Source organism: Triturus cristatus, chromosome 8, assembly GCF_964204655.1.
Source record: "Triturus cristatus chromosome 8, aTriCri1.1, whole genome shotgun sequence".
Lineage (NCBI taxonomy): Eukaryota > Metazoa > Chordata > Amphibia > Caudata > Salamandridae > Triturus > Triturus cristatus.
This window is the reverse complement of record NC_140591.1, coordinates 7,314,460-7,339,293: the sequence shown is the minus strand read 5'-3', so window position 1 is coordinate 7,339,293 and position 24,834 is coordinate 7,314,460. Positions and strand designations below refer to the sequence as shown.

General features: G+C 51.3%; 1 protein-coding gene across 1 annotated transcript in view; it reads left to right on the top strand.

Moving 5' to 3' along the window:
* Positions 1-24,834, top strand: part of SPAG17 (sperm associated antigen 17) — a 1,802,643-nt gene that overhangs the window by 802,486 nt on the left and 975,323 nt on the right. The window contains exons 16-17 of the mRNA XM_085620708.1: positions 10,156-10,470; positions 15,669-15,730. Coding sequence (XP_085476834.1) covers positions 10,156-10,470; positions 15,669-15,730 — 377 coding nt within the window. The remainder of the gene's footprint in view (positions 1-10,155; positions 10,471-15,668; positions 15,731-24,834) is intronic.

Sequence of the window (24,834 nt, the reverse complement as noted above, 5' to 3'; positions counted from 1 at the left end):
GGGCACTTAGGGCAGTGCCGTACGGCAGCCTTACACTGCTTGTCTAGAACAGTGAGGGTGGTTCAGAGTTTGACAGCTCACAGATGGATCCAGACGAGGTTCGGTGTAATGCAACTCCTTATAAAAGGCGCTCACAGCTGTGAGCAGCTGGCAGGGATCTTGACAAAAGGGAGAGGATTTAATCAGGAGGAGTCCAGGGCTGGACTGGAAGTCATCAGCATGGGCTAGTAAATGTTTAAAAAAGCTCCCAGTTTGACTGACAGACGAATTAGTGTGAGAAAGTGCCCTCTTTCTTGCATGGTATGCCCCCACTTTTTGCTGAATAGCTGATGTACTTTGACTGAGTGTGCCCTGGGCTCCTGCCAATCAGGTACCCCAGGCCTGTGTTCCTTCCCTAAAACTGCATTGAAGCCTAAACCCAATTGACATCTCTGGCCACATGTCAGCCCCTGGTAAATGGTACCATAGGTACCCAGGGCACTGTGACCAGAGAAGGCCCCTAAGGGTTGCAGCACTTATTGTGCCACCCTTAGAGGCCCTGTACCCTGACACACACCCACTGCCTTTGCAGGCTGTCTGGGTGCAGAACAAAACAAAGAGTCGACATGGCACACATCCCTGTGTGCCATGCACACAAACCACTGCCCTGGCATACATCAGTCACCCCTCCAGCGGGGTGCCCTATGCCAGTGGTGAGGGTACAGGAGCATGAGCCCTGTACCCCTACAGTACCCAGGTCCATTCCTGGGCCCTGTAAGTGCAGTGCTGCCATTAAGAGTATATGGGAGGTCGTCATCACGAACTCCACAGCACCATAATGGCTACACTGAAGACTGGGAAGTTTGGTATCAAACTTCTCAGCACATTTAACCCACACTGATGCCAGTGTGGTATTTAATGTAAAATGCACAACAGAGGGCATCTTAGAGATGCCCCCTGAAACTCAACCAACTCCCAGTGACCTGACTGAGTGGCTTCCTAGGCTGCGACCACCAGACATGTTTCTGGACCCCTGGGTCGAGAGCTTGCTGCTCTCGGGGGCCTGAAACAATGCACATCCTGGGACAAGGTGCCAATCCTCCTCCCCAGGATGGGCAGGGTTCACGAAGGAGAAGCTTCAAAGGCATGCCGCCTTTGTGAGCCTCTCCAGACCACTTGCAGTACTCAGCAACTGGTCCCCACTGGTTCTACCCCCCACTTTGGGCGGGAGACCCGGCGGGAAAAACAAAGTGAGGAAGAGAGGTGTGCCCACCTCTGCCAACTCCACCCCTAAGGTGGGGGAGGCGAGGTGAAGCTCAACCTCCAGTCCCCGCCATCTTGAGGATGGGGGACCCAGCCAACCAGGACAGGCTCCTCCCCCCTCCCACTGGAGAGTGGCAGAATAGGGGGTGTACCCACCCCAGGGAAAGGACCCATTGGGCCCCGCCCTCTACCTACCTGTAACGCCCCCAAATTTAGTATTTAGGGGCACCCTGAACCTTCCTTCCTCAGATCCAGCAACCACAAGGAAAGAAGAAGAAGGACGAGAAGCTGTGCAGAGCTAACAAGAGGACGACGCCCACTGACTTGGCCCCAGCCCTACAGGCCTGTTTCCCCTCGAACCTGCTCCTGCAAAACCCCAGCGTGTCCAGCGGCCAGCAACCTCAAAAACCCTGGAGGACCTGCCTGCATTCACTTTCCAAGCTGCTTCTCCTGTGAACACCGGACATGTTTGAACTGCAGCTTCTGGTGCCAGCCAGAAACCGCGAATCCAGCACACTCTGCACCCGCCATGCCCAGCCCGTGTTTGAGTGAACAAACACCACGAGAAGGCCCCCCCGGCAATCCTGATCCGAGATCCGGCAACCCCTGACCTGCCTCAAGCCTCCAGACGACGCCTGCAGCCTCTATCCAGGAGACCCCACCTACCGCAACCACAGCAGGTAAGAAAATCCGGTGTCCAAAGGCACACCTGCACCCGACGCCCCACAGCCTTGTGTCCCCAACCCAGTGGTGCCTAACCATCCCTCTACATCCCAACTTACCCCTCGAAGTGGTGGTCACTCCTGGAAGATCTTCGTTCCCGAACCTGCAGTGTTTCTTTGTCCCGGAGGTTCTCCATTGAAAACAACAGGACACCCGACCTCAAAACAGCACCCTGCACCCGGCCGCCCCAGTGCCGCTGAGGGTGCTCCTTTGGTGCTAACTTGGTCCCCAACTTGCCCTGAGCTTAACCCTAGGAGCTTTGCTCCCACAACCTTGTGGCCTGCTTGCCAGCAGCCACCAACCGGAGTCTCCCTATAGGATAACATTGGGCCTCAACACTCTGCACCCGGCCGCCCGAGTGCCGCTGAGGGTGCAACAACAGTGCATCACTGACCCTGGGAGACCTCTGAGTCTTACCCCAGAACTCTAACTCCAAAGAACGATTACTTACCTTGAAACCGATAACTCATTTTTCCTCATAGGATAACATTGAAACTTTTTCTCTCAAAGTTTCCAAGTGTCGACTTTTGAAAACTGCAAATATTCCTTATAAATGAGCCGATTAACTAAAACGTATTTTCTCAACTGTTTTCAGGAAATGTCCCAGTGCTGGATCCAGGATCCAGCACTGAGTAAGAAAAAGTAACAATAACCTAACTTAACTGCTAAGTGTATTTCCTCCCATAGGATGACATTGGTGATTCTATGTGAAAGTGTCAACTTTTGAAATGCAATAATATTCCTTAAAAATCGTACCTTTAACCAAAACGCATTTACTCACCTGTTTTCAGGAAATGTCCCAGAGCTGAATCTAGGATTTAATCCTGTAGTAACAAAAGTAATTTGAAAAGTAATTAACTCCATTTTACTTTAAAAAGCCCATTCAATTGAATGTACTATACCTGCTATGTGTTGGATATGCGTTCTTAAACCTGTAACCAAAACCAGTACAAGTTATACTGCAATTCTGAACTGTGTTCAAGCAAGTAAATTACTACTGCAAAGTATTTTTATGCTTACCTGTACCAGGCTTGCTTGGTTCTAGAAATAAAACAACAGTATATTTTTTATACAAAACAATTGGCCTGGAGTTCAGTTCTCGAGTGTGTGAGACCATTTGCTGACTGAGTGTGGACATCAAATGCTTTACACTGTCCTCTGATACTGCCTTACGGCTCGACCAAGCTACCACTTTAGAGAGTAAGGTTCTATCTAACTTTAACCTCTTCCAAACCTCTGGGGTCACCTGGACTCTATACCCACTGTACCTCACTTTGGTGCAGTATATACAGAGCCAGTTTCTTACAATGAGCAAATCAAACTCTCCTTCAGAGAGTTTGAGAAGAATGTAAGATGACCAGCCAAAGATAATCTATTTAAAAATGGGACCCAATGCTAGTTTTTCAGCACAACTTCCACATGGATTGACAAAAACACTGCAGGTTATTCAGTTTTCAGGCAGATCTGTGAGGCACTCATGACAGGATCTGATTTGAACTTGACTCAGTACTGCAATGACGTCTCAGCAGCAGCCTGTGCCCCTGAGACAACAGTGTCACACTCCCCCAGGTCTTGCGTCAGTACTGCAATGACGTCTCAGCAGCAGCCTGTGCCCCTGAGACAAAAGTGTGACGCGCCCAGGGCTTCCCTCAGTACTGCAATGACTTCTGAGCAGCCTGTGCCCCTGAGACAACAGTGTGACGCACCCAGGGCTTCCCTCAGTACTGCAATGACGTCTCAGCAGCAGTCTGTGCCCCTGAGACAACAGTGTGACGCACCCAGGGCTTCCCTCAGTACTGCAATGACGTCTCAGCAGCAGCCTGTGCCCCTGAGACAACAGTGTGACGCACCCAGGGCTTCCCTCAGTACTGCAATGACGTCTCAACAGCAGTCTGTGCCCCTGAGACAACAGTGTGACGCACCCAGGGCTTCCCTCAGTACTGCAATGACGTCTCAGCAGCAGTCTGTGCCCCTGAGACAATAGTGTGACGCACCCAGGGCTTCCCTCAGTACTGCAATGACGTCTCAGCAGCAGCCTGTGCCCCTGACACAACAGTGTGACACACCCAGGGCTTTCCTCAGTACTGCAATGACGTCTCAGCAGCAGCCTGTGCCCCTGAGACAACAGTGTGACGCACCCAGGGCTTCCCTCAGTACTGCAATGACGTCTCAGCAGCAGCCTGTGCCCCTGAGACAACAGTGTGACGCACCCAGGGCTTCCCTCAGTACTGCAATGACGTCTCAGCAGCAGTCTGTGCCCATGAGACAACAGTGTGATGCACCCAGGGCTTCCCTCAGTACTGCAATGACGTCTCAGCAGCAGCCTGTGCCCCTGAGACAACAGTGTGACGCACCCAGGGCTTCCCTCAGTACTGCAATGACGTCTCAGCAGCAGCCTGTGCCCCTGAGACAACAGTGTGACGCACCCAGGGCTTCCCTCAGTACTGCAATGACGTCTCAGCAGCAGCCTGTGCCCCTGAGACAACATTGTGAAGCACCCAGGGCTTCCCTCAGTACTGCAATGACGTCTCAGCAGCAGCCTGTGCCCCTGAGACAGCAGTGTGACGCTTCCCCATGGCTTCCGCCAGTACTGCAATGACTTCTGAGCAGCCTCTGCCCCTGAGACAACGGTGTGACGCACCCAGGGCTTCCCTCAGTAATGCAATGACGTCTCAGCAGCAGCCTGTGCCCCTGAGACAACAGTGTGACGCACCCAGGGCTTTCCTCAGTACTGCAATGAAGTCTCAGCAGCAGCCTGTGGCCCTGAGACAACAGTGTGACGCACCCAGGGCTTTCCTCAGTACTGCAATGACGTCTCAGCAGCAGTCTGTGCCCCTGAGACAACAGTGTGACGCACCCAGGGCTTCCCTCAGTACTGCAATGACGTCTCAACAGCAGTCTGTGCCCCTGAGACAACAGTGTGACGCACCCAGGGCTTCCCTCAGTACTGCAATGACGTCTCAGCAGCAGTCTGTGCCCCTGAGACAATAGTGTGACGCACCCAGGGCTTCCCTCAGTACTGCAATGACGTCTCAGCAGCAGCCTGTGCCCCTGACACAACAGTGTGACGCACCCAGGGCTTTCCTCAGTACTGCAATGACGTCTCAGCAGCAGCCTGTGCCGCTGAGACAACAGTGTGACGCACCCAGGGCTTCCCTCAGTACTGCAATGACGTCTCAGCAGCAGCCTGTGCCCCTGAGACAACAGTGTGACGCACCCAGGGCTTCCCTCAGTACTGCAATGACGTCTCAGCAGCAGTCTGTGCCCATGAGACAACAGTGTGATGCACCCAGGGCTTCCCTCAGTACTGCAATGACGTCTCAGCAGCAGCCTGTGCCCCTGAGACAACAGTGTGACGCACCCAGGGCTTCCCTCAGTACTGCAATGACGTCTCAGCAGCAGCCTGTGCCCCTGAGACAACAGTGTGACGCACCCAGGGCTTCCCTCAGTACTGCAATGACGTCTCAGCAGCAGCCTGTGCCCCTGAGACAACATTGTGAAGCACCCAGGGCTTCCCTCAGTACTGCAATGACGTTTCAGCAGCAGCCTGTGCCCCTGAGACAGCAGTGTGACGCTTCCCCATGGCTTCCGCCAGTACTGCAATGACTTCTGAGCAGCCTCTGCCCCTGAGACAACGGTGTGACGCACCCAGGGCTTCCCTCAGTAATGCAATGACGTCTCAGCAGCAGCCTGTGCCCCTGAGACAACAGTGTGACGCACCCAGGGCTTTCCTCAGTACTGCAATGACGTCTCAGCAGCAGCCTGTGGCCCTGAGACAACAGTGTGACGCACCCAGGGCTTTCCTCAGTACTGCAATGACGTCTCAGCAGCAGTCTGTGCCCATGAGACAACAGTGTGACGCACCCAGGGCTTCCCTCAGTACTGCAATGACGTCACAGCAGCAGTCTGTGCCCATGAGACAACAGAGTGACGCACCCAGGGCTTTCCTCAGTACTGCAATGACGTCTCAGCAGCAGCCTGTGCCCCTGAGACAACAGTGTGACGCACCCAGGGCTTCCCTCAGTACTGCAATGACGTCTCAGCAGCAGCCTGTGCCCCTGAGACAACAGTGTGACGCACCCAGGGCTTCCCTCAGTACTGCAATGACGTCTCAGCAGCAGCCTGTGCCCCTGAGACAACAGTGTGACGCACCCAGGGCTTCCCTCAGTACTGCAATGACGTCTCAGCAGCAGTCTGTGCCCATGAGACAACAGTGTGACGCACCCAGGGCTTCCCTCAGTACTGCAATGACGTCTCAGCAGCAGCCTGTGCCCCTGAGACAACAGTGTGACGCACCCAGGGCTTCCCTCAGTACTGCAATGACGTCTCAGGAGCAGCCTGTGCCCCTGAGACAATAGTGTGACGCACGCAGGGCTTCCCTCAGTACTGCAATGACGTCTCAGCAGCAGTCTGTGCCCCTGAGACAACAGTGTGACGCGCCCAGGGCTTCCCTCAGTACTGCAATGACGTCTCAGCAGCAGCCTGTGCCCCTGAGACAACAGTGTGACGCACCCAGGGCTTCCCTCAGTACTGCAATGACGTCTCAGCAGCAGCCTGTGCCCCTGAGACAATAGTGTGACGCGCCCAGGGCTTCCCTCAGTACTGCAATGACGTCTCAGCAGCAGCCTGTGCCCATGAGACAACAGTGTGACGCGCCCAGGGCTTCCCTCAGTACTGCAATGACGTCTCAGCAGCAGCCTGTGCCCCTGAGACAACAGTGTGACGCGCCCAGGGCTTCCCTCAGTACTGCAATGACGTCTCAGCAGCAGCCTGTGCCCCTGAGACAACAGTGTGACGCGCCCAGGGCTTCCCTCAGTACTGCAATGACGTCTCAGCAGCAGTCTGTGCCCATGAGACAACAGTGTGACGCGCCCAGGGCTTCCCTCAGTACTGCAATGACGTCTCAGCAGCAGTGTGTGCCCATGAGACAACAGTGTGACGCGCCCAGGGCTTCCCTCAGTACTGCAATGACGTCTCAGCAGCAGCCTGTGCCCCTGAGACAACAGTGTGAAGCACCCAGGGCTTCCCTCAGTACTGCAATGACGTCTCAGCAGCAGCCTGTGCCCCTGAGACAACAGTGTGAAGCACCCAGGGCTTCCCTCAGTACTGCAATGACGTCTCAGCAGCAGCCTGTGCCCATGAGACAACAGTGTGACGCACCCAGGGCTTCCCTCAGTACTGCAATGACGTCTCAGCAGCAGCCTGTGCCCCTGAGACAACAGTGTGAAGCACCCAGGGCTTCCCTCAGTACTGCAATGACGTCTCAGCAGCAGCCTGTGCCCCTGAGACAACAGTGTGAAGCACCCAGGGCTTCCCTCAGTACTGCAATGACGTCTCAGCAGCAGCCTGTGCCCATGAGACAACAGTGTGACGCACCCAGGGCTTCCCTCAGTACTGCAATGACGTCTCAGCAGCAGCCTGTGCCCCTGAGACAACAGTGTGACGCACCCAGGGCTTCCCTCAGTACTGCAATGACGTCTCAGCAGCAGCCTGTGCCCCTGAGACAACGAGGTGACGCACCCAGGGCTTCCCTCAGTAATGGAATGACTTCTCAGCAGCAGCCTGTGCCCCTGAGACGACGAGGGGGCGCACCCAGGGCTTCCCTCAGTACTGCCTGGACTCTGCGCCCCCATCGGTACCTAGGGGGATAGCATGTTGGCCATTTCTTAGGAGTACCAGAAAGGTGTTAGTTGAAAGATGTAATGAGTGTATAGCTACCTCATATAAGAAACAATGAGTACGTCGAGGATGGTCAGTTGTGAGTATACTGTAGCCCCCCCAGGCCCCACCCTCCAGGCCTACTGAGATGTTTCCCTGTGCCCCATGTATCCACCTTGTAGATGACCATGGCTCAAGAAGGAATAATAGCTTGGTATTTTCATATAGAACGTAAGGTAACTGTATTGTCAACCTACAAATGTTCCTAAAACCAAGTGTGACAGCGCTCACTTGTATTAACCTCATAGTTGTAAAGTTCTGGCTCTTCCCTGCATAGGGCTTCACTCATGACCTGCAGGATTGCACACACATGTCAGCAGTGACCACTTTTGTTCATACTAATGCTTATGGTTTGTAGCTCCTCTCAGTGTGCTTCAAGGAGCTGCTGACATCACCTTAACAGCGATCAAGCTTTGAGATGGGGGTCTCCATGGACGCATCGCTCCTTACACCCGGTGGGTTCTCTTCATTGGATCCCATCACGGCTGACTTCACTGACGCTGGAGCTGGGGGTCTCCATGGACGCATCGCTCCTTACACCTGGTGGGTTCTCTTCATTGGATCCCATCACGGCTGACTTCACTGACGCTGGGAGTCTCCATGGACTCAGGTCTTCTTACACCTGGTGGGTTCTCTTCATTAGATCACATCACGGCTGACTGCAGCTGACACTCGAGCTGGGGGTCTCCATGGACGCATAACTCCTTACACCCGGTGGGTTCTCTTCAGTGGATCCCATCACGGCTGACTTCACTGACGCTGGAGCTGGGGATCTCCATGGACGCATCGCTCCTTACCCCTGGTGGGTTCTCTTCAGTGGATCCCGTCACGGCTGACTTCACTGACGCTGGAGCTGGGGGTCTCCATGGGCTCATCGCTCCTTACACCTGGTGGGTTCTCTTCAGTGGATGCCGTCACGGCTGATTTCACTGACGCTGGAGCTGGGGGTCTCCATGGGCTCATCGCTCCTTACACCTGGTGGGTTCTCTTCATTGGATCCCATCACGGCTGACTGCAGCTGACACTCGAGCTGGGGGTCTCCATGGACTCATCGCTCCTTACACCTGGTGGGTTCCCTTCAGTGGATCCCATCACGGCTAACTTCACTGATGCTGGGGGTCTCCATGGACTCAGGTCTTCTTACACCTGGTGGGTTCTCTTCATTGGATCCTATCATGGTTGACTGCAGCTGACACTTGAGCTGGGGGTCTCCATGGATGCATCGCTCCTTACACCTGGTGGGTTCTCGGCAGTGGATCCCATCACAGCTAACTTCACTCTGACAACGGCTGACACTGGAGCTGGGGGTCTCCATGTACTCATAGCTCCTTACACCTGGTGGGTTCTCTTCATTGGATCCCATCACGGCTGACTGCAGCTGACACTTGAGCTGGGGGTCTCCATGGACTCATCGCTCCTTACACCTGGTGGGTTCTCTTCATTGGATCCCATCACGGCTGACTGCAGCTGACACTTGAGCTGGGGGTCTCCATGGACGCATCGCTCCTTACACCTGGTGGGTTCTCTTCAGTGGATCCCGTCACGGCTGACTTCACTGACGCTGGAGCTGGGGGTCTCCATGGACTCATCGCTCCTTACACCTGGTGGGTTCTCTTCATTGGATCCCATCACGGCTGACTGCAGCTGACACTCGAGCTGGGGTGTCCATGGACTCATCACTCTTTACACCTGGTGGGTTCTCATCAGTGGATCCCATCACGGCTGACTTCACTGACGCTGGAGCTGGGGGTCTCCATGTACTCATAGCTCCTTACACCTGGTGGGTTCTCGTCAGTGGATCCCATCATGGCTGACTTCACTCTGACATGGGCGGACGCTTGACACACCTCGCTGCTTACACCTGGTGGGTTCTTTTCAGTGGTTCTCCATCACGGCTGACTTCACTCTGACAGCCGCTGACACCGTGGGGCTCCATGGATTATTCCCCCCCACTGGCCGGATGAGCCACCTTCACAGTAGGTGCTTTGTTAAAGAGGGATTTTAGTCTGTGGATTATTCCCTAAAATGGACGCTCTGTGCAAGAGGTCAGTGGTGCTGCCGCTGTCAGTCACCTTCATGCACTTTGTATCCAACTGAAACTCTATAGAAGTCTTCATCTCCTGTAAATATAACGGCTGTTGCTAAAGTGCACCTTTAATTACTTCTGATTGTATGACTTGAGCCACAGGGCTGGTTTCTGAGAAGTCTTTTTAATCTTTCTGAAGATATGGCCCAACTTTGAATAAGTCAAATACAACTCTTAAGAAAGGTTTTGTTGATCCAAACTGCTGTATTTGCAACAAGGTTTTTAGGTTTGATTCTCAGTGACTGGTCCTATATGGTAAGGTGCTACTCAAATATCTTTGCGTCACGCAAGCAGGAGCACAAACGATGCAGGGTTTTGGGTGTTCTGATTTCACTATATGTTATTTATTTTGCATTGAATAACCATAATCGATTTTGTCCCTCTAGGTTTCTATCTTATGCCCCTCAGCCAATACTCACAAGAGTTTGATCGACGTGAAGGCTTCATGTTGCCGACGTTCAACAAAGGGGCATCCGACTCAGAAATTGTCAGAAGAGATGGCCCCATGCTGACTCCTCTGGACAAAGAGTCTTCTCCTCCGGAACCTGCGGGAAGAGATGGTCCCATCTTTGGTTCTATGGACAAAGAGTCTTCTCCTCCGGAACCTGCGGGAAGAGGTGGTCCCATCTTTGGTTCTCCGGACAAAGTGGTTTCTGACAGAGAAACCCATGATAAGAGTGATCCAGGATTTATCTGCCCAGGTAAGTGAGATGCTTGGGTCCATCAAGGCACGAGACCAAGAAACTGCAGTGTTTGCCCCACATCAGGGTTGGGTTCACCCAGGCGTGTGGTTTGCTCCCTGTGTACAGTGTGAGGACAGTATCTGTGTCCCTCACTGCCTGACTCACTCATGTGCTCCTTGTCATAAAAGTAGTTACAGCAAAGGTGCCCCCTGCATGCAGCTTTCATTTGTATTCATGAAGGAACCAACCTAGGGTAGCGCCTCGCCCCCACACAGTCTGTGATCTGTGTCTGGACCTGGCGAGATTTCAATACAACTTTAAGCACAAAGCGCCTCAGGCAGCAGCTGGGCACTGGATACTTGCACATACAGTTCTCCCTCCAAAATAACTCTAAATGAATTCCTCAGATGGACCCTGAGGAAGGGGGTGAGTTTCACTGCACTTCCCAGCTGTGGATGCCCGGCCTTTTCAGGTTCCATCCCCCGGTGCTGCTGATCTAAAACACACCTGAGTCAGTCTCTTCTGCTTTTGGGTGGGTGTTTTTCTGTTTAAATGTTGCATTGTAAATGTCTTTTTGTTTTTAACGTTAAGGTGCCATGGAGACTCAGCTATGCTCCGTTTGATTGCACGAAGACTTTCCCTGCACATTGATGATGATTCGTTTTTTTTTATCACCTTGGTAGGGAGTCTATTGCTCTAGTCGTGGAAGATGGTTCTTTGTGTCTACTGTGCACCGTTTATACTTTGTTTCTGACTGTTTAGCTGGAATAATTTTATATCCGAATTCGATATAATATGCATGCCAGAAACATGGTGTATGAAACCTGTATATGTCGAAGGGTTCTCCTCATACTGTTTAGAAGCAATAGCATCACACGCAGGGCAGGCAAGAGGGGGCTTCTGAAACTTATTTCTAATAAACTTCTAAGTAAATGTCAAAAAGATTTTAAACCCAGATCCACACTGCCAATTACTGCTGCTAAAGAAAAAGGGGGTGAAAGATTTGGTTATAATAAACTGTTATAATAATGTCTTTGATCTAACACGTAGTAGGGTGGCATCGGCACTTGATCATTGTTTGGAATCTTATTTAAGCTCTATACATACACATGATATTTTATTATGGACAGGAGATTTTAATATTCAGGTCTGGCATGTGGCAGGATTAATCAGGATGCGATGGGAAATGATCATTTCTGCCACACTGAGTATGGCGAAGGCTTGAACTTCATAATTGCCAAATATGAGTTACAGCTTTTGAGGTGTGACGGTGATACCAATGGAGAGTTAGTTCCAACATTGATTGATATGAATTTGACCTCCATTATTGATCATGTACTGATATCTGCGTCAGTAAATGATGTGCGGCACACCCGTCACAGTAACGCCGGCCCTCAGCGATCATAACCTTATTGTATTGTTATTTTACTTTTGGGGCAAGAGGCTCAATTCATTCTCGATAGCAAACGACATTACCGCAAGCAGGCAGATGGTGTAAGAGTTCAATGGGAAGCGTTGACCCCAACATCATGCTACGAAAGATAGTATTGGGAAACCTCAGGGTGATTGCTGACTGCCTTCAGATGGCGATTGTACCCAACTTGCTAATCAAAAGGGTTAACCATATTACTAGCTCCATAAAACGACTCCTGACCTGGCAGCCTACTGGAGCAGGGAACAACAAAAGGGGGTGGTTCGATTCCGCCTGCACTAAAGCAGTCCGGTCTCTTAAACCTGCTTTGAGTAGCTCTCTGCGGGTTACGATGGTCATTGAGACCCTGTGCATCCAATACAAACAGGCTGGGGACACAAGGATAAAAATACTCCAGAACAAAGCATGGGATAACCTCGCCCTCGCGGCAGAGAGTAAGAACACTAAGCTATTCGGGGATACAGTGAATGCCCATTAAATAATGCTGATATCCCTGCGTTTAGTGACCTTGTCTCCTGTGATAGCTGCGAGGATGCAGCGAGGCATGCAGAGTTAGGAAATAATCTTGAAGAAGTCCAGCTAGTCATTCAAACTAGCGCAGGGGGGCCGGCTCCTAATCCAGACGGGGGCCCGTTGATGTATTTCAATCTGCCCCGACCTCTGGGGGCTATCTAGACCAGGGTTTTTAATATAGCATCGACGGATAGTATTCCATCCTCCTGGGAGACAACTTTCATTATATCTATATAAAAAAAAGGATAAAGCAGACCCTAAAAACTATTGCCCAATTTTACTCGTAGACTCCTGAATGAAGGTAATGGGCAGAGTACTACTGGTATGGCTGGAGGAACGGGTGTATGAAGAGTCGATTCTGACCCAGGTCCCGTTTGGTTCCAGGAAGCAGCTGGGACCTTAGAGTAATGCATTCATCTTGGGGTCCTAATTGGGAAAGATACCAGGGCCATTTATTCTGGGTGTCGCTGATGTCTCGAGGTGCACCCAGACCAAATGTGGAGTTTCTCTCACGCCTTTACAAGAAGCGATCTAGTCAAGTACGTTCCACCCCCAAGGAGAATGCTCAGCAAACTTTAAAGTAAGGCGTGGTGTCCTCCAGGGCTGTGTACTGGCCCCACTGCTGCTCTCACTCTTCGTTAGCGGGGTGGACAGCCATTTACTGTCTCTGCAGGCCGAGGTCTCCAAGGCTTCAGGGTACCCGATACCAGCGCTGGAGCACCGGTGGCCGCAGAGACGGACGCATGCATCAGGGAATATATGGCTGCCAAGAAAATGGTTATTAATAAAACCAAAACCTTTACCATGGTCTGTGGCCAAATACGGAAACCTTGTGGAACCTTTTCTATTGATAGTACCCCAAAAGTTCCAGTGGATTGGGGCTTCTGTTTGCGGGCAACGGCTCATGGACACAGTACGTATGGAATACTAGAGCCAAAATGAGCAGGGTCTGCCAGGGTCTCCCAGGGGGATTTGTAAGTTCGCCTCTAAACTGGGTAGCCGTCCAATCAAGGAAATGGTAGCTATATACAAAGCCAAGGGTGTGACTACTGCTACGTATGGGGCTGGTCTCTGGGACCACACTACGGCTATGCCCCGCAGATAGAAGAAAATACATTTGTTTCACACCCTGTGCAGCAAATACCATGGTTCACAGTGCGGTTGACCTGCAGTTTATGGACCTCCTCTTGGCGAGACCCCTGTTCTCGTGGACATCGCTTTGGGTAGAAACGAGCTTTACTAGAACTATTACCCTGTGCCCTGGATAGAGCCCTCAATATCCCTATTACCCTGTGCCCTGGATAGAGCCCTCAATATCCCTATTACCCTGTGCCCTGGATAGAGCCCTCAATATCCCTATTACCCTGTGCCCTGGATAGAGCCCTCAATATCCCTTGGCGATCCTATATCAACTCTCTTCTTGGTACACTTTTCAGTGCCCATCTGGTCTGACAGTGCCCAGTTTATATCATTAACCAAGAAGCCGATCAAAAGTATATTTTTCCAAACTAGGTTGGAGAAACGCGCACTGGAGGGCGGGAGATGTCAGTAGCATTCTACAAGTCCTTGGCTAGGGAGGAGGGGGGCGCCCCCCCCCCCCCCCGCCCCCTCGCGTGTGCGACTCTCATGCAGCACCGCGTGGTGCTGATAAGGCGAGCTGTGGTATTGGGCCTCACAGGTGCCTTTCCTCCCATGAGGTCCCGCCCCTCCGACGCGAATCCCTGCCCCTGGGGCGGACATAGCAAACACGGCGCCTTGCACTTTGTATTGTTCGGTGCCTGGGCCAGAGGTCGAGGCTCCGGCACTTGAACCCCATGTTTGTTGCACTTGAGATCTCATAAGGCTGCAATGAACGCCTTGGTGACTCAGGTGACCCGTCTGTGCCTAACAATGCTGCCCTTTATATTGAGTGCTATCACAACGAGGAAAGCATATCGCGATACCTAATGAATTGACTACTATATATATTGTTCTTTGATCTAGCTGACTTTTTAAATTATTGATTGTGGTATAGAACTTTCAGATGAGTTGTATGTATCACCTTTAGGAGCGCCTCGATTGTACCTTTTGTATTACAATACGGTCGTAATAGAACTGGGGCTGTATACCCCACTATGTTCTAGTACCAAATAATTAGCATTTTTTTATGACGGATTGGGGATTTTTATTGTTTGTATTTACATATTTATGCACGTTTATGGTTGTATCATTGTCCAACCGAATAAAGTCTATGAACTGAACTGACTGTTTAGCTATAAATATATATATATATATATATAGAGAGAGAGAGAGAGAGAGAGGGGGAGAGAGAGAGAGACGAAGAGAGAGAGGGGGAGAGAGAGAGAGATATAAAGATAGATAGAGAAAGGAAGAGAGAGATAGATAGATAAGTAGATAGATAGAGAGAGATAAATAGACAGAGAGATAGAGAGATAGACAGAGAGATAGATAGATTAATAGATAGGCAGATAGATAGATAGAGAGAGATAAATACAGAGAGAGAGAGAGATAGATAGAGAGATAGACAGAGAGATAGATGGATAGATAGATAGATAGATAGATAGATAGATAGATAGATAGATAGATAGAGAGATAGATAGATAGATAGATAGATAGATAGATAGATAGATAGATAGAGAGATAGAGAGAGAGAGAGATAGATAGATAGATAGATAGATAGATAGATAGATAGATAGATAGATAGATAGATAGATAGATAGATAGATAGATAGATAGATAGATAGATAGATAGATAGATAGATAGATAGATAGATAGATAGATCCATGAGGGACAGAGGGGGCTGAATCAAGGCCCTTCAGTACCTTGTTGAAGTACCTTGCATGTATCCATGTAGCCAGGACCCAAGTGATTCAGGAGGTTGACTGTCGGAACCAGGGGCCCTTGTCAACGTACCCCAGTTCTATACAGGTAGCCAGGACCCGAGGGACACAGGAAACTGACCCCAGGGGTTGTGGGCAGCTAGTCTGGGTCTCCTAATACTTGCGTGTAGCCAGCACACGCAGGCGCAGGGAGCTTGTGTCCAGGGGGCGTAAGTACCTCCATTCATACATGTCACCTGGACCCCAGAAGCACGCGGCTCTGTCTGCAGCAGCTGGGAGTACACGTCTCCCTGTCATGGGGCTGGAAGTGTCTCTTTTGCACCTGTTACGAGTTCTATGGCCAGAGTGTAGTGCGGTGACTCTTGTGTGTATGCCAAGGTTCCAGTCCAACACCTGACTTTCATTCTTGGCCTTTCTCTGTATATCACAGCGGACCCCGAGGAAGATGGGAAGGGCGAAGAGGAGGCGTCCCCAGAGTCTCTTCGGAACGGGGTAACATTTTTTTTTCATAAGTGCAAGACATGTAATTGTGCAATAAAGTGAAACTTTGAGACTTTTCTCTCCCAGAGAAAGGGGCATGCTTCGAATGTGCTTCATGCTGTGAAGTGCTGCTCTGTGCTTGGGGGCACTTTGCGGGCACCAGCAGCTTCATTTGAGGGTTTATTGAGGGAGAGTCCCAGACCCTGGCACAACTGCACCTTCATCTTCTGCATAACAAACCTGGGCCCACTGTGCATAGGAACAACCAAAGAAGCGCACCAGAGGTCCAGTGGAATCCAAGGCAGCAGGCAGGGTGGCATGGCACCCTCTGACTGCTTCACAGAGAGTTCATGGTGCACACACTGGAGGCCTTCCCTTACAGAGCCATGTGTGTGAAGTGAGGGCACCGCCTGAAAAGACAGCAACTAGGACTTTACCAACAGTGTCAAGGCAGCAGCGCCAGAGGTGGGCAGCCATCATCTAATATGAGGCAGGGAATGGAGGGGACACATTCATTTCCATCTCTGTCTGGGCAAGCCGCCGGCGTGTCCTTCCCTGCGGAGATATGTTAGACCTGGCAGCCTGAGGGTGCTTTCCTTCCCTGCGGAGATATGTTAGACCTGGCAGCCTGAGGGTGCTTTCCTTGCCTGCGGAGTTATGTTAGACCTGGCAGCCTGAGGGTGCTTTCCTTGCCTGCGGAGTTATGTTAGACCTGGCAGCCTGAGGGTGCTTTCCTTGCCTGCGGAGTTATGTTAGACCTGGCAGCCTGAGGGTGCTTTCCTTCCCTGCGGAGTTATGTTAGACCTGGCAGCCTGAGGGTGCTTTCCTTGCCTGCGGAGTTATGTTACATCAGATTGGTCGCACACTGCTACACCTACCAGTCGTGTTCCCCCAATGAAAATGGTCCCTGAAGGTCAGCGTCGGCGGATACACCTATGCTCAAGAGTGCGTGCAAGTATGCGTGGCGTGTGCCATCCCTGGACACGTGTTTCGAGGTAGTTGCCTCTCGTCAGCAGGGAGTAGGAAAATGAGAGTGGGGTTGCTGTGTAAGCTGCTAAAAACATAATCAGGTCTAGTACCTCTCTTAGCGCGCAGGTGCGTAACCATGAGTCCGTCGACTCCACCGGCTCAAGATAGCCTGAATATAAAGTTACATCAGATTGGTCGCACACTGCTACACCTACCAGTCGTGTTCCCCCAATGAAAATGGTCCCTGAAGGTCAGCGTCGGCGGATACACCTATGCTCAAGAGTGCGTGCAAGTATGCGTGGCGTGTGCCATCCCTGGACACGTGTTTCGAGGTAGTTGCCTCTCGTCAGCAGGGAGTAGGAAAATGAGAGTGGGGTTGCTGTGTAACCTAGCAGCCTGAGGGTGCTTTCCTTCCCTGCCGAGTTATGTTAGACCTGGCAGCCAGAGGGTGCTTTTTTTCCCTGCGGAGTTATGTTAGACTTGGCAGCCTGAGGGTGCTTTCCTTGCCTGCGGAGTTATGTTAGACCTGACAGCCTGAGGGTGCTTTCCTTCCCTGCGGAGTTATGTTAGACCTGGCAGCCTGAGGGTGCTTTTTTTCCCTGCGGAGTTATGTTAGACCTGGCAGCCTGAGGGTGCTTTCCTTGCCTGCGGAGTTATGTTAGACCTGACAGCCTGAGGGTGCTTTCCTTCCCTGCGGAGTTATGTTAGACCTGGCAGCCTGAGGGTGCTTTCCTTGCCTGCGGAGTTATGTTAGACCTGGCAGCCTGAGGGTGCTTTCCTTCCCTGCGGAGGTATGTTAGACCTGGCAGCCTGAGGGTGCTTTCCTTCCCTGCGGAGATATGTTAGACCTGGCAGCCTGAGGGTGCTTTCCTTGCCTGCGGAGTTATGTTAGACCTGGCAGCCTGAGGGTGCTTTCCGTCACTGCGGAGTTATGTTAGACCTGGCAGCCTGAGGGTGCTTTCCTTCCCTGCGGAGTTATGTTAGACCTGGCAGCCTGAGGGTGCTTTCCTTGCCTGTGGAGTTATGTTAGACCTGGCAGCCTGAGGGTGCTTTCCGTCACTGCGGAGTTATGTTAGACCTGGCAGCCTGAGGGTGCTTTCCTTCCCTGCGGAGTTATGTTAGACCTGGCAGCCTGAGGGTGCTTTCCTTGCCTGCGGAGTTATGTTAGACCTGGCAGCCTGAGGGTGCTTTCCTTGCTTGCGGAGATATGTTAGACCTGGCAGCCTGAGGGTGCTTTCCTTCCCTGCGGAGTTATGTTAGACCTGGCAGCCTGAGGGTGCTTTCCTTCCCTGCGGAGGTATGTTAGACCTGGCAGCCTGAGGGTGCTTTCCTTCCCTGCGGAGTTATGTTAGACCTGGCAGCCTGAGGGTGCTTTCCTTCCCTGCGGAGTTATGTTAGACCTGGCAGCCTGAGGGTGCTTTCCTTGCCTTTGGAGATATGTTAGACCTGGCAGCCTGAGGGTGCTTTCCTTGCCTGCGGAGTTATGTTAGACCTGGCAGCCTGAGGGTGCTTTCCTTGCCTGCGGAGTGATGTTAGACCTGGCAGCCTGAGGGTGCTTTCCTTCCCTGCGGAGTTATGTTAGACCTGGCAGCCTGAGGGTGCTTTTCTTCCCTGCGGAGTTATGTTAGACCTGGCAGCCAGAGGGTGCTTTCCTTCCCTGCGGAGTTATGTTAGACCTGGCAGCCTGAGGGTGCTTTCCTTCCCTGCGGAGTTATGTTAGACCTGGCAGCCTGAGGGTGCTTTCCTTGCCTGCGGAGTTATGTTAGACCTGGCAGCCTGAGGGTGCTTTCCTTGCCTGCGGAGTTATGTTAGACCTGGCAGCCTGAGGGTGCTTTCCTTCCCTGCGGAGGTATGTTAGACCTGGCAGCCTGAGGGTGCTTTCCTTCCCTGCGGAGTTATGTTAGACCTGGCAGCCTGAGGGTGCTTTCCTTGCCTGCGGAGATATGTTAGACCTGGCAGCCTGAGGGTGCTTTCCTTCCCTGCGGAGATATGTTAGACCTGGCAGCCTGAGGGTGCTTTCCTTGCCTGCGGAGTTATGTTAGACCTGCCAGCCTGAGGGTGCTTTCCTTCCCTGCGGAGTTATGTTAGACCTGGCAGCCTGAGGGTGCTTTCCTTGCCTGCGGAGTTATGTTAGACCTGGCAGCCTGAGGGTGCTTTCCTTGCCTGCGGAGTTATGTTAGACCTGGCAGCCTGAGGGTGCTTTCCTTGCCTGCAGAGTTATGTTAGACCTGGCAGCCTGAGGGTGCTTTCCTTGCCTGCGGAGTTATGTTAGACCTGGCAGCCTGAGGGTGCTTTCCTTCCCTGCGGAGGTATGTTAGACCTGGCAGCCTGAGGGTGCTTTCCTTCCCTGCGGAGATATGTTAGACCTGGCAGCCTGAGGGTGCTTTCCTTGCCTGCGGAGTTATGTTAGACCTGGCAGCCTGAGGGTGCTTTCCTTCCCTGCGGAGGTATGTTAGACCTGGCAGCCTGAGGGTGCTTTCCTTCCCTGCGGAGATATGTTAGACCTGGCAGCCTGAGGGTGCTTTCCTTGCCTGGGGAGTTATGTTAGACCTGGCAGCCTGAGGGTGCTTTCCTTCCCTGCGGAGGTATGTTAGACCTGGCAGCCTGAGGGTGCTTTCCTTCCCTGCGGAGATATGTTAGACCTGGCAGCCTGAGGGTGCTTTCCTTGCCTGCGGAGTTATGTTAGACCTGGCAGCCTGAGGGTGCTTTCCTTGCCTGCGGAGTTATGTTAGACCTGGCAGCCTGAGGGTGCTTTCCTTGCCTGCAGAGTTATGTTAGACCTGGCAGCCTGAGGGTGCTTTCCTTGCCTGCGGAGTTATGTTAGACCTGGCAGCCTGAGGGTGCTTTCCGTCACTGCGGAGTTATGTTAGACCTGGCAGCCTGAGGGTGCTTTCCTTCCCTGCGGAGTTATGTTAGACCTGGCAGCCTGAGGGTGCTTTCCTTGCCTGCGGAGTTATGTTAGTCCTGGCAGCCTGAGGGTGCTTTCCTTGCCTGCGGAGATATGTTAGACCTGGCAGCCTGAGGGTGCTTTCCTTCCCTGCGGAGTTATGTTAGACCTGGCAGCCTGAGGGTGCTTTCCTTCCCTGCGGAGTTATGTTAGACCTGGCAGCCTGAGGGTGCTTTCCTTGCCTTTGGAGATATGTTAGACCTGGCAGCCTGAGGGTGCTTTCCTTGCCTGCGGAGTTATGTTAGACCTGGCAGCCTGAGGGTGCTTTCCTTGCCTGCGGAGTTATGTTAGACCTGGCAGCCTGAGGGTGCTTTCCTTCCCTGCGGAGTTATGTTAGACCTGGCAGCCTGAGGGTGCTTTCCTTCCCTGCGGAGTTATGTTAGACCTAGCAGCTTGAGGGTGCTTTCCTTCCCTGCGGAGTTATGTTAGACCTGGCAGCCTGAGGGTGCTTTCCTTCCCTGCGGAGTTATGTTAGACCTGGCAGCCAGAGGGTGCTTTCCTTCCCTGCGGAGTTATGTTAGACCTGGCAGCCTGAGGGTGCTTTCCTTCCCTGCGGAGGTATGTTAGACCTGGCAGCCTGAGGGTGCTTTCCTTCCCTGCGGAGTTATGTTAGACCTGGCAGCCTGAGGGTGCTTTCCTTCCCTGCGGAGATATGTTAGACCTGGCAGCCTGAGGGTGCTTTCCTTGCCTTTGGAGATATGTTAGACCTGGCAGCCTGAGGGTGCTTTCCTTGCCTGCGGAGATATGTTAGACCTGGCAGCCTGAGGGTGCTTTCCTTCCCTGCGGAGATATGTTAGACCTGGCAGCCTGAGGGTGCTTTCCTTCCCTGCGGAGTTATGTTAGACCTGGCAGCCTGAGGGTGCTTTCCTTGCCTGCGGAGTTATGTTAGACCTGGCAGCCTGAGGGTGCTTTCCTTGCCTGCGGAGTTGTGTTAGACCTGGCAGCCTGAGGGTGCTTTCCTTCCCTGCAGAGTTATGTTAGACCTGGCAGCCTGAGGGTGCTTAACTTCCTTGCGGAGATATGTTAGACCTGGCAGCCTGAGGGTGCTTTCCTTGCCTGCGGAGTTATGTTAGACCTGGCAGCCTGAGGGTGCTTTCCTTGCCTGCGGAGATATGTTAGACCTGGCAGCCTGAGGGTGCTTTCCTTGCCTGCAGAGATATGTTGGACCTGGCAGCCTGAGGGTGCTTTCCTTCCCTGCGGAGTTATGTTAGACCTGGCAGCCTGAGGGTGCTTTCCTTGCCTTTGGAGTTATGTTAGACCTGGCAGCCTGAGGGTGCTTTCCTTGCCTGCGGAGATATGTTAGACCTGGCAGCCTGAGGGTGCTTTCCTTGCCTGCGGAGATATGTTAGACCTGGCAGCCTGAGGGTGCTTTCCTTGCCTGCGGAGTTATGTTAGACCTGGCAGCCTGAGGGTGCTTTCCTTGCCTGCGGAGTTATGTTAGACCTGGCAGCCTGAGGGTGCTTTCCTTGCCTGCGGAGATATGTTAGACCTGGCAGCCTGAGGGTGCTTTCTGTCACTGCGGAGTTATGTTAGACCTGGCAGCCTGAGGGTGCTTTTCTCCCAAACTTTTTCTCTTCTTCCTCCATTTTTGCGGATCCTGCTTCTGTCGGCCTTCGGGCTCTGTGCACTTTACCACTGCTAACCAGTGACAAGTGCGTGTTCTCACTCCCTAAATCAGGGTAACATTTGCTTAGAAGTTCCCAGGAAAGTGCACTACATGTACCCAGGGCACGTAAAATAAATGCTACTAGAGGGCCTGCAGCACTAATTGTACCACCCACTTAAGGAGCCTTTTAAACACATCTCAGGCATGTTATTGCAGCTTGTGTGTGCAATTTTAAGCTGCCATTTTGACCTGACAAAATAAACCTTTTGCCAGGCCTAAACATTCCTTTTTCATACATATAAGTCACACTAGAGAGCTAGGCCCTAAACCATCCATAGGGCAGAGTGCAGTGTATTTACTAATTGGGACATGTGCTTTTAACTTTTACATATCCTAATAGTGAAAACGTCTTACATTTATTTTTCGTTACTAGAAGGCCTCCCTCTCCGGTAGGATAACATCAGGTTACCTTATTACAATTAATAAGTGATAACTTTTAAGTGAGAGCTAGTGGGAATATTGAGTTTGGTGTCCCAAGAATTGTATTTTAAACCCCACTTTCATGGTGAAGTCAGATTTTAAGTTACAATTCTGAGAATGCCATTTTTAGAAAGTTACCATAAACAGGATGGGCAACCCAATCACCCCTCAGGAGCTAGGGTTTCAATAGTCTAAGAGGCAAATGGCTAGCAAGGGAACATTCATGAAATTATTTGAGCATGAGTTAACTACTTGTCCAAGAAAATTATTCTAGAGACATACAAAAATAATTATTCCAATAAATCAATAAGGAAAATGAGAAATTTGGTGGTCACCTCGCGCTACGTTATGACTATAAGCTGATTAATACCAGCTACATTTATACATTATTGTGGGTCAACGTGAAGCTCCTTTTACATTTATGGTTCTGAAGATGGTCTCACGTACTTGTCACATAAGAAACCGAAACATTGACGTTACTCCACTTCTCATACATTTTTTATTTGATATATAGATTAATGGATACTTTTAAGAAGTTGACATTTTCTTGTCCTAACCATTGGTGCCATCAGCCTTTTCCTTGGCCACATGACTTGGTGTAACTGACGGTTGGTTTGTGGGTATTATTCCCAGTCCCTGAGAAAAAGGGGGATTATGTGTTGGCACGATGGGCCATCTTTGACAAGAGGAGGAGGAGGAGCTGTCACCAACCACTCGTGCACATGATAAAGGCTCTGCCTGAGCACACTCACAAAGGGTCCGACACTAGTCTTTTGTCACCTAAGACAAGCTGGAGCTAGGGCAGGGAGGCAGGAAATTCCAAACACCTCTAGGGGAGGAAACGTCCAGAACCACCTTTTTAAAAGCTGGCACCGAGTATAAATGATGGACCATCAGACCCAACTCTTCAGTGCTCTTCTGGTGGAAGACTCGGAAGCACTGCTGTGCTGCTCTGCAAGAAAGACTGCTTCTCTGTGGCCCGGCTGCCTGAGTGAGAAGGACTGGACCGGCATCTTGATTCCAGGACCACCACAAGGATTTCAAGGGTTTGTTGGCTGGCCTCCTTATCAGAGCCTCGGGTACAAACAAGACTCCAACCATCTTGAAACCAGCACCTGGGTTCTACTTTCTTTGAGTCTTGCCCAGTCCTGGACCCTTGGAAGTGGGCCCGAAGGTGCTCTGCCTGCCCAGCAGTGGTCCTGTGGGGCAGAACCAATGCATAGTGATGCATCTCCTCGCAGTTGTCTTTCGGAACCGCTGCTGCATCATGCATTCCCCAGTGCTCTCTCATCACAACCTGCAATTTCCTTGGAACCTCAACGCAGGCCTTCGTATCACAAGCTTCTTGGCGACGGCATCCACGATGACTACGCAGGACTTCGCATCGCAGCCCCGCACCTTCTTTGAAACTGCCGCTGCACGACTCATCTTCGACTGAGAGCTTCACATTGCAGCCCATCATCGACAGCATCCTCAATGACGAAACAGGACTCCTCATCGCACCCCCACAGCTCCTCGTAACCACCGCTGTGATGCATCCTTGATGTAGAATCTCACAACGCTCCACAAATGAGGATTTACTGTACTTTGTTCAGCTAGCCTAACTTGGTCTCTATATCCCACCCATGCTCCATCGCAGTCAGCCTGAACTTGTGAATTTTTTCCAGTATGGCGTGACTAGATAACCACAGGTGGTGCTTTGTGCTTTTACGCACTATTTTAACTTAAAACTATAAAATTGCATTTCTTCGGTTCTACTAATTGGATTTATGGCCTTTTGGTCTCAAATAATTTATAAAATTGTACTCTATATGTCTAAATTAGTGTGGGATTTTTCTAGTGTTATGTTTTTACTTTAGCACTGTTTAAAGTGCTACATAAATGCACATCGTCTCCAAGTTAAGCCTGACTGCTTTGTGCCAAGCTGCCACAGGGTTAAGCACAGGTTAATTTGGGGATTGTTTTTGATTTCACCCTGACAGGAGTTGTGGTTGCTGTTTCAGTAGCGTTTCACCCCTTAACCACTAACCCAATTTCCAACAAATTCCATGTTGTTGACGGGCAAAGGAGCACTTTTCTATAGAACACCCCTTGTCTCAGCCTCACTTTAACTCAAGGCAAGCACCTACAACAGTAATTAAACTCAGTTACTGATCACAACCATAGCTTGGTTCTAAATGCAGAAAGTTGAGTAATTCAATCTCAACAGTCTAAAAACTGAACCAGGACCAGAGAACAACTCCAGCCTGCCATAGGGGACTGACAGAAATATATAAACCACACCATGTCCTCACCAAAAGTCCTAAACGCCCAATATCACTGTTTAGGAGAACTCTTACGTTTCATCTAAATTGACTCACCACAACACGTAGCACAAAACTATTAGCCAAAGCTTATCAAATGAAAACAACACCAACAGAACACACAGTCATCCTTGCACCAGCCCTCCAACACTCTGGCAGGGCAAGATCCTCACCCTCCCGCTAACACAAAAGAAATACCCAGGGACCCCTTTTCTGAGTCATTGCAGCTAATGGCAGCGAAGATAAAGGCGTCGCCTGTTTGAGCCTGTTCTGGCCAGGAAAGGAGGACTGGTCTAGTGGCTAAGTATCCGAAATAGGCATCTCGATTTAAGGAGGACCGGTCTAGTATCCAACACTGGCTGCTAGGTTTGATTCTTAGACTTGTCACTTGACAGAAGGGCCGGACTGGGAACCCAAAGAGGCCCTGGCACTTTTCTATGACCAGCCCCTCGGGGAAGCATGGTATGGCCCCGGGATGATGGAAATGCTTGCTTGCTGCTTTTATTACTGGGGGCCGATATATCAGCACTGCTGCGAAACTGGCCCTTGGTAACAAAACCAGCCCCCACCGCTGCAAAACCGGCCCCCATCCTTCCAACCTCCCAGGGAAATGCCTGATGCCCGGTGTGAGAAGTTGGCCTGGCATATGCTGTCCACTAGTTATAGTGGGCACCTTCTAATAGTTCAAACAACCCTTATTGATGATAGGTTAAAGACAACCTTTTTTGAAAGCTATCCTAGTGGTAGCTATGGAGAGCAGCCTACAGGCTAAGTCTTGAAGGAGTGTAAAGCAGCTTGTTTTACCAGATTA